At 35.9% G+C, this 9,814-nt stretch overlaps 1 protein-coding gene across 2 annotated transcripts; it reads right to left on the bottom strand.

Moving 5' to 3' along the window:
- Positions 1 to 674: 674 nt before the first annotated feature.
- On the bottom strand, positions 675 to 6,314 carry LOC125245829 (gastrula zinc finger protein XlCGF52.1-like). Of its 2 annotated transcripts, none has more exons than XM_048156612.1 (3): positions 5,752 to 6,314; positions 5,350 to 5,482; positions 675 to 3,769 (listed from the first exon to the last, which is right to left on the bottom strand). In XM_048156612.1, the coding sequence occupies exons 2-3, from the start codon at positions 5,432 to 5,434 to the stop codon at positions 2,583 to 2,585; spliced, it is 1,272 nt and encodes a 423-aa protein (XP_048012569.1). In that variant the 5' UTR covers positions 5,435 to 5,482; positions 5,752 to 6,314; the 3' UTR covers positions 675 to 2,582. The 2 variants fall into 2 exon arrangements, with proteins under 2 accessions (XP_048012569.1, XP_048012567.1); XM_048156610.1 differs by having other exon boundaries at positions 5,576 to 5,808.
- Between the last annotated feature and the right edge of the window lie 3,500 nt (positions 6,315 to 9,814).

The raw sequence follows: 9,814 nt of genomic DNA, 5'->3' as shown, positions 1-9,814 counted from the left end.
TTATCCACTCAAAACACATAATATAATACAACCCAACTCAACAAAGAACAACAGAAGCGCGACCAGCGCTACCGTCTGGGACTGAAGAGTAAACAAATCCTCACACGCCGCGTTGTCTCTCCCCTTCATCACTGCGCTCTCTGCAGTTTTATACGATGGTAAACAGGAAATACACCAATCAATGTGCACACAGCTCTCACATGACTAATGAAGCACAGGTGGTAACCCTCAACCTGTTAATAGCGCAGAGAGAGAAACAGAGAGAAAAAACAAAGGAAAAAAACAACACAAGATACACAAATGCAAACAACAGTTCAAATAATAAATAAATTACGTCCTTGGACGTAACAGGGTGATGAGAAGAAAAGGGGGTAAGTGTAATTTGTACATGAGCCATGAATTTGTGCATACTTGTAGTTTTTTGTTTTTGTTTGCAGAGTTCCCTTTTAGGGGCCTCTGTTTTAAGAGGGGAGGTGTTACGGCCTACAGGGTTTCTCCACCAGGTGGCGTTGTTCCGTGTTCTGGAGTGAGCATCTGGAGCAGGTGTGGTGCGTTACCGGTGATTGCGCTTGTGTCAAGAGACCGCGAGTATAAAGAGGAAGGGCGGAGTTGGACTGTGGCCGTTCATCTTTTCCTCTTCAGTCCCAGATTGTTTTTCTTTTCTTTATTTTTTCCTTGAGTTGTAGTATTATTACTTTGACTTATTTTCTATTAAATGTTTATTTGTTAAATTGAGTTCCATGTGTGGCCTCCCCTTTTCTTATGTTGCTTCACCTTGAGCCAGGTGGACATAACACTGGGTGACCCAGATTTTCACTTCAGTCAAATCTCTGAATAGTTTGTTTTTAGTTTGAAGGTGTATTTGGCAGAGCATGACTTAAATGTGCAGACAGTCACAATATGCAAGTATGGTGCATTCTTTTTTCTGCTCAGCAAAGGTTTAATGAGCTGATATTTAAACGAAAGTGTACATCAAGGTTTTTTTTTTTTGCTTGAAGCCTTCATATAAATAATGACTCCAGCTGTGATGACTATGTTGGCATTAGTGGATCTGCATTGGCATGGTTCAAATCATACATATCTGACTGTTATCTCTGTTTACTGCTACAAACTGATGTCATACCGATCACAAGTTTAGTGTGGAGTACCGCAAGGCTCAGTACTAGGACCGTAGCTTTTTACTCTGTACATGCTACCCTTGGGAGATAGCTGATATAAAAAAATGGATGACTAGTAATTTCCTACTACTAAATTCAGAAAAAACAGACCAAAAACCTCTGTACGTAATAACCTAGAATACTGTCTAACACTTGATGGATGTTCTGTCAAGTCTTCGTCATCAGTTAGGAACCTGGGTGTGCTCTCTGATACTCTTATGTCGTCGTCTGAGACAGCAGAGAGTAGCTAGTCAATCAAACACACTCTGTAGAGCAGTTTGTCCATTTAGGGCTACAGCAGACACATGCCGGCGCAAAATGGCGATTTAACATGTAAGGGGACCCGCGGTGTATGTAGATAGAAATGGCTCATTCTAAGGTAATAAAAACATAACGGTTCATTATGCAAGGTCTTTATACACCACTGTAAACATAATTATGTATATTATATTGCATTTCTGTCAATACATCCTCCTAAAATGTACGTATCTTTATTTATAGACCTATTGTCTATTTCAAACGTCTACAAATATATAAAACTGATCAGGTAAAACCTATAGACACTTGATTCATGGGTTCACGGAGATCATCGCCCCCCAGAGGTGAACCATTGAAATTTAAACATTTCGAAACGGTTATGACATAATAAAGTTTACTGAAATTACTTGACTTTGTCAGTTTGATACATGCCAACTGAACCACTGATTCGAAACAAAAGATTCATAAAGCTTTGAAACTTCATAAAGCAGTGTTTCAAAATCACCCATCACAAGCCATTTATTGGATTTAGGTTCCAAATGGGGTCACAAGTTAACATATTTAACTTATTTATGATACTGTTGAACTTTACAGTATTTTCTCTCTCCTGGTTATTTCTTAGGCAATGTCAAAAAAGCCAGTATCAATTGTTGTATGCAATGGTGTGATTCATTGTTTGTGTTTTGCTTTTTTGTTTTTTAGCCAAAGTAAAGATGAATTTGACTGATAACACTGGGGTTTTTTCAAGGTTTCTTTAGATATCAGAATACCGTTAATTATTTTGTCCAAATGTGAAAATCGTAAAAACCCTACATGACAACATGTTTACTTGTGTATTCTCAATAGGAATCAAATAATGCAGTGCGATTATAACTATTTAATTCAATTTATGTCCTTTTATTTATAAACTTTCATTCTCATTGTGGCATTTCACAGTTTAGCTAATATACTGATTCAGAGATATCAATATTTGGAATGCAACAACGCCTCCATACAATCGAAATTAGAAGGTCTCCCACAACCACTCAATATTTGAAACTATAGCAAAGGAGAAGGTCATGTGGGGCCACAGGAATTCATATGTACTTGACAAAAGAAAATAAAAACTTAAGATGAAGGATGTGGATAATAGTGTCTTAAAGGTTTACAATCAGATTTGGTCCACATTTAGCTACGGTGTGGATGCAGCCTTGACTTCACACAGAGACATATTTTCTGGTGCCATTTTAAATTTCCAAGCCATTTAAAACCCTTTCCACACAAAGAACACAAGTAAGTTCTCACATTTGCATGGCTTTTCATGTGTATCTTTAAGTGTGACGGCAAAATAAATTTTTTATTACACCGATCACAATTCAATCGTCTTCCTCCAGAGTGAATGCGCAGGTGATTTTTAAAATTGGTAATTTTGTTAAACTTCTTATTACACACAGAACACTGCAATTTTTTTCCACAATGAGTCTGTTCCAAATGATGCTTCAAGTCTCTTTGATATCTGAAACTCTTTTCACATTGAAGACACGTGTAAGGCTTCTCTCCAGTGTGAATTCGCATGTGAGTCTGAAGGTTTCCTTTTTGTGGGAAGCGTTTCCCACACAGTTTGCAAGCGTAAGGCCTTTCTCCAGTATGGCTTCTCATGTGGGAGTCAAGGGATGCTTTATATGTGAAACTCCTTCCGCACTGAGTGCATGTATAAGGATTTTCTCCAGTGTGAACTCTCATGTGAGTCTTGAGGCTTATTTTATAGGTGAAACTCTTTCCACAGTGATGACATATAAAACAGTTCTCTCTTGAATGAATCCTCATGTGGTAATTAAAAGATATTTTACGTGTGAAACCCCTTCCACACTGATCACATGTGAAAGGCTTCTCTACAGTGTGACTTTTCACATGGGAATTAAAGTAGTTTTTATATGTATAACTCTTTCCACACTGTTTGCATGTGTAAGGCTTCTCTCCGGTGTGAATTCTCAAATGGACTGTAAGGTTTCCTTTTTGAGTGAAACTCTTTCCACACTGTTGGCAGGTGAAAGAGCTCTCTCCAGTATGCAGCTTCATGTGGGTATTAAGGTTTTGTTTTTGGGTGAAACTCTTTCCACACTGTTGGCAGGAGAAAGGCTTCTCTCCAGTGTGAACTCTCATGTGGACTTTAAGGTTTCCGTGATGACTGAAACTCTTTCCACAGTGATGGCAGGTGAAACTCATGTTAGACTTGTTCCGACGTCTGTTTCTTGGAGATGTCTTTTGAGTCTCTGTGGATTTTTCTCCAGTCATGAAATCATGATGATTTTCATACTGATTTTTCCCCTTCATGTCATTCAGTTCTTGACTCTCCTCTTTCAGTGCCATCAAGTCTAAAGTGAAAAAACAAACAAAAAAACAAATTAATACATTTAATGACACATTTCCTGTAATCTCAGAACCTCTTCTCTTTATTGTTTGAAAAAGAAAAACTTCTTAAATATTTTATATATTTGTATATGTGTATATATATATATATATATATATATATATATATATATATATATATATATATATATATAGGACATTATCATGCTGAGAAACTGCAAATAAACAGGAAAAAAGTGGGAAAAGGAAAAATGTACATATCTTTCTAATTTCAAATAAAATATCTCGAAGGAAATAAGGTAGCGGGTTCCCTTTTTTGGTGATGTTCCTCTATTTGTGAGCTGTGTCTGGATCAAATTTCGCAAAAGGTACAGCATTTGGAACAAAGGTAGGCATTTTTATTTTTTCTCTGTGACATGCACAAAAATAATGACTTATAACGCCAAAAACTTTTTACATTTTTTAATTTTTTTTTTTTTAATTATTTGGACATTCTCATGCTGAGAAACTGCTGAAAAAGGCAAAAAAATAAAAGTTTGCTCAAGGGAAATTTTACATACATTTCATATTTGACATGCAATAACTAAGAAATAAGGTAGGAGGACAATTCTTTTTCAGTTATGTTCCTCTATATGTGAGCTGTATCTGGATCAAATTTTATGGTGATCCCATAAAGAAATCAAAAGTTACAGCACTTGAAACTAAGGTAGCCTTTTTTTTTTATCCATTGGCATCCCCTAATGGACATTTTTAAAATCTTTCACATGGAGTAACTCGTAGTTGGCTTATTGGATTATGTTGATCTTGGACTCATTTCAATCAGGAGAATCCACTGCAAGTAATGATGAGCCATTTCTACAGTCTATGCATGTTTCTTGAAGTTATAAGCGGAAACTTATTGGCTTATTGGATTATGCTGATAATTCAAATCATTTTAATTGTGAGAATCTGCTGTAAATGTCCTTATTTCAGGTGATTTAGCAAAAACCCATTAAAAAAACCCATTGACTTGGGGGCGATGGAACCGGAAGTCCTAAAATGCTAACTCGCTTCTGGGTTTTGCCTACAAAAACATGTCATCCCAGAGGTACTCTATTTACTTGCTAACAAAATGCTTCAGTTTCTGTGTTTCATTCAGCGCCTCAGCACATGCAGCTGTTATTTGAAACAGATTAATTTTAGATATTTCTTTCAAAAACATTGATGCATTAATATGAACTATCACTTTTTTTTTCCCTTATCATTTTTGCCAAAAATATGGTTTCATTAAATATATTTTATTATTGTTCATGAGAAGGCTGCTCTATTTTATTTATCCATGGCACGTGCATTTTGATTCTTTATATGCAATTAGCATTGTCCAATGACTTGTTTGCATTATTTAGGCATTGTTTTACTTATTTGGAAGGCAATAGATTTTTTTTTTATGAGGAAATATAGATTATTAAAACTTATACAGGTTCAAACTAGGCTGCTGTACTAAAGAATTATTGGTTATCGGTATCAGCGCATCATTAATTTCTGCAGATCTGGACATTTTTATAAGAATCAAATGACTGAGTTCAGCTTTGATAATGAAACCAACCTGTTTGTTCTTCAGTATCTTCTTGTTTCACTCTGAATGTTTCTTCAATCTTCATTTCTTCACTCTCCTCTTTAATAAACGCCATCTTTATAATAGTGTCACATGGATCTCCGTTCCTTCACCAGGAGCTTTTCTGTGTGTTTAGACAATTTGTGCTTAAGATTAAAAATAATTAAGACAGAAAAATAAATTCAAACTAAATCTTTTTTCTGTTACTTTTTCGCACCTTTTCTGTTACTCGTGTGTGGATGCGCTTTACTCACAAAAAATAACGTTCCTTAATGTTAAGCATTACAATGTTACATTCAATGATAAATAATTAGTTTTCCATCGCTTTTAAAAACAATGCAATTTACTTAAGTTTGTATTGACGTAAACACCTACAATGCTTAAAACACAAACCTTTTTTCAGCCTAATCACAACAGATGCAGGGAGCGCGGCGCAGCTTTATAACGTCATGTCGCTAGATCGAAATAAAAGTCACTGCGTGAAACAAACGCGCGGCAAAAATGTTTGGTTGCAGTTATCACCGTATTACAATGCAAATAGTGTAGTCAACGAGTTAAATCTGCATTAGTAAATTAGTTCATAATGTAGTCCTCACTAAAAATAACTACAACTGAACTGCAGTACAAAGAAGTATATCTGCAGCCAAATTGAGTACAACTATAGTTTGCAGTATAACTTTGACTAACTTTGTAGCAAGGTTATTCATTTTTCTCAAGGTTATACATAACTTTTCTTCCAGTAATGTCAGATTATTTGTTCAAAGTTATCTGGTCTTTAATAATGTTCTCAAAAGGTTAGTTTAAAAACGTTATACATCACCTTTTTTTCTGGAATGTTAGTGGGATGTTAATCTAAGGTTTTTTAAATATTATTACTTGAAGTTAGCTGTCATTTTTTTTAAAAATGTTGTTGTGGATATTTCAGCAACACCGTAAGAACATTAGTTTAACATAACTTTAAAAATGTTTCATCCTAACTTTTACGTAACATCAGTTAAAAAGTTGTGGGACCATTACCTGTTCAAAACAATGTTTGTGAATTCGTATATTGTCATTAGTATGAGTGTTCTCATAGTGTTAGCAGAAAACATTATTTAAATGTGTTTTAAGTACAACTAACTTTAAGTTTAATCCTTAATGCATGAATGTTTCGCCAATCTTTATTACATGGATCTTTAGTTACCTGGTGTCACTGCTGTTGCCAAGTCTGCGGTTTTCCTATGGAATTGAGCTACTTTGTTGCCACAGGTTGTTTTTCATGTCTGCGAGTTGAAGCGACCCCAATAACTTGATATTTAGCACCTGGAATGCTAATTTTACCAGGGGAACCCCACCAAAAAACATGGATTTTACCCCACGAGATGTGATTTTTACTGGGGGATTTGGACAATATGAACATAAGCTTAGTGTTCATATGTGTCCACATTACAGTGTTAAATTAACAGTGAAGCAGTGTTGCAGTTAAGTGATGACTGAACATTAGTAATGACACCTGAAGTTAAAATCACTGAAAGAAAGAGAAACAAACATTTAAAATCACAATTGATGTGATTAGTGTTTCCTTTGGTTGAATAGTGACCCTTTGATTGTTTTGTTAGTTTTTTCCTGTCTGCTGTATTAGTGTGTTCAGAAAACACTTCTACTGTGGCAGAAGAAACAGACAGAATTACATAAGTGACATATGTATGCCTGTATTTAATGGGAACATTAGCAATGATCACATCTGAAGTCTAATCACTGATCAGAAACATATTTAAATCACTTATATTTGATATATTTAAGTCAATGCATTTAAATATTGTGCTAGCGAAAACATGTGAGAAGAAAGTTCATAACTATGGCATTATCTAGACACACTCACAGCAAATTCTTCAGTGTTAATTAAACTCTTTTAAAACCAATCCCAATTGAGTGTATATGTAAGGGATAATCCACGGCTAGCCATGCATTAAAGGATTTTAATGCACGACGAGCCGAAGAACCATCCGACGCAAAGCTTATTGTTTAAGCATATAGCTAACATAGGCTAACTTAATGATTCTTTAATGGATTTATTAAAATTATTTACGAATGACAGGCAACACTGACAGTGACAAGGCAGTCTTTATTTGAAATAATCATATAATTTTTTTAAATGAATTATGTAGAGTGTGAAATAAAAGCGGCGTCTCTGACCACAGTTTAAATTAAATTAATTTAAATTAAATGAAAACCAAAAAAAATAAACAGTTGGAAATTTCGTTTGGGGATTGTTTTACTCATCATTATACTAAATGATGTTAAATTCAACATTTCCATTTATCGTGAAATCAGACATGGAAAAGGGTAGGGTTATTTCAGGTTTAGGCTTGGAGGTGAAATTATGTTTTGCTTTGCTTGTTGAGGTTATAGATGTCAGTATGTCACTCCATGCTCTCCTCTCTGACAAAGATGGTGCCCAATATGACCGCAAACTCGCCTCGCATCGGTGGCCTGTCACTGACATGATCTGGTGACTTTCTAGTCCTGTATCAGAGAGTCGTCCAATGGCAGTGCTCCGCAAACTATGGTTTGTGTACATTTTGTGAGATACCTTCCACCTGAAAAACAAGAATTTAAAGGTGCCCTAGAACCCTTTTTCACAAAATGTAATATGAGTCTAAGGTGTCCCCTGAATGTGTCTGTGAAGTTTCAGCTCAAAATATCCCATAGATTTTGTATTATTCAATTTTTTAACTGCCTATTTTGGGGCATAATTAAAAATGTTTAAATCCTGTTTAAATTCTCGCGCTCCCCACCTCCAAACTCTATAATACATTGCATAAACAAAGTTCACACAGCTAATATAACCCTCAAAATGAATCTTTACAAAGTGTTCGTCATGCAGCATATCAGATCATGTAAGTATGGTATTTATTTGGATGTTTACATTTGATTCTGAATAAGATTGATAGTAGCCTATGCTGCGGCTAACGGGGCTAAAGCTGACATTACACACTGTTGGAGAGATTTATAAAGAATGAAATTGTGTTTATGAATTATACAGACTGCAAGTGTTTAATAATGAAAATAATGACGGCTCTTGTCTCCGTGAATACAGTAAGAAACGATGGTAACTTTAACCACATTTAACAGTACATTAGCAACATGTTAACGAAACATTTAGAAAGACAATTAACAAATATCACTAAAAATATCATGATATCATGGATCATGTCAGTTATTATTGCTCCATCTGCCATTTTTCGCTATTGTCCTTGCTTGCTTACCTGCATGAAGTCCGTTGGTTTGGCTCTGTGCTGCTCCAGACGTTAATACTGCTTTGTCTAATGCTTGAACATGGGCTGGCATATGCAAATATTGGGGGCGTACATATTAATGATCCCGACTGTTGTGTCACAGTCGGTGTTATGTTGAGATTCGCCTGTTCTTCAGAGGTCTTTTGCACAAATCAAGTTTACATAAGAAGGAGGAAACAATGGTGTTTGAGACTCACTGTATGTCATTTCCATGTACTGAACTCTAATTATTTATCTATGCTGAGGTAAATTCAATTTTCAATTCTAGGGCACCTTTAAAGTATACAATTTAGATTTGGAAAATAATATAAACACAGTTTAAATTCATGGGCAAAAACAAAATATCTATTATCAACCTCTTCACAAATATTTTTTAGCATATTGCCAAGGTAGTTGAGCCCCATCGGCACCCTGGTGAACCACACTTCGGTGCTCTTGAGTTTGCACAGAGGGATGCGTCTCGGATGCAAATAGAATGCTCCGGCATTTTCTACCCAGTTGTCACAACTCTCATGGAAAGGTGCCAGCTTGTTGTTTTCTCTCCTTGCAGCTCCTGTCCCCTTATCATCAAATTGCACAACCTTTGACAGTCAGTTGAAAGTTTTCTCGTCCCAGATTAAATTATTAAAGTGTTAAATTGTTTAAATCTAAGTAAAATTGAGAGAATGGAGAGACCAACAAATGCTCTGTTCCGGGTCATCTGGGACCTGGGCTGAAGGCTGCTCTGGCTCAGGTGAGAATTTTTTCTGTGGACACACCTACATGTTTGAAGACAATGTTTCTTTCTTTCTTTTCTTTTTTTTTTTTTTTTGAGTAAATCTGAAAGTATTTAATAACAAGAGATAGAAGGTACTTACTGTTATCATGGAGCCGATAATCTTCTGTATCTTAGTCCTACTGGAAATGGGTGCTTCCTGTAGGTAAGAGATGGGTGATCCAGGAAGGGACTGTGCTATAGGATTTTGTTGACCTCTGGTGGAGACTTTATGCTGAGACCCAGGAGCTTCCTGTGGGGAACACGGTGGAACAGGTGCTGTCTGCTGTCTGTGGGGGCCCAGAATGCACAGACACATCTTTTGGGATTATGGAAGGAATGGGTGCTCCCTGGGTGACAGGCATTCTCCCTCAGATGCTCAGCAAGTCTCCATTTTCCTTTTAATATTTTCTGGGCAATGCTG

This window comes from Megalobrama amblycephala, linkage group LG14 (genome assembly GCF_018812025.1).
Source record: "Megalobrama amblycephala isolate DHTTF-2021 linkage group LG14, ASM1881202v1, whole genome shotgun sequence".
NCBI classification, from domain to species: Eukaryota; Metazoa; Chordata; class Actinopteri; order Cypriniformes; family Xenocyprididae; genus Megalobrama; species Megalobrama amblycephala.
This window is presented reverse-complemented; position numbering and strand designations above follow the sequence as displayed.

Bases quoted from the DNA above. Each gene is read 5' to 3' on its own strand.
- LOC125245829 (XM_048156612.1), bottom strand. From the start codon at position 5,434: ATGGCGTTTATTAAAGAGGAGAGTGAAGAAATGAAGATTGAAGAAACA. The intron at 3,770-5,349 runs GTTGGTTTCATT...TTTTCACTTTAG, and splicing joins AGATACTGAAGAACAAACAG to ACTTGATGGCACTGAAAGAG.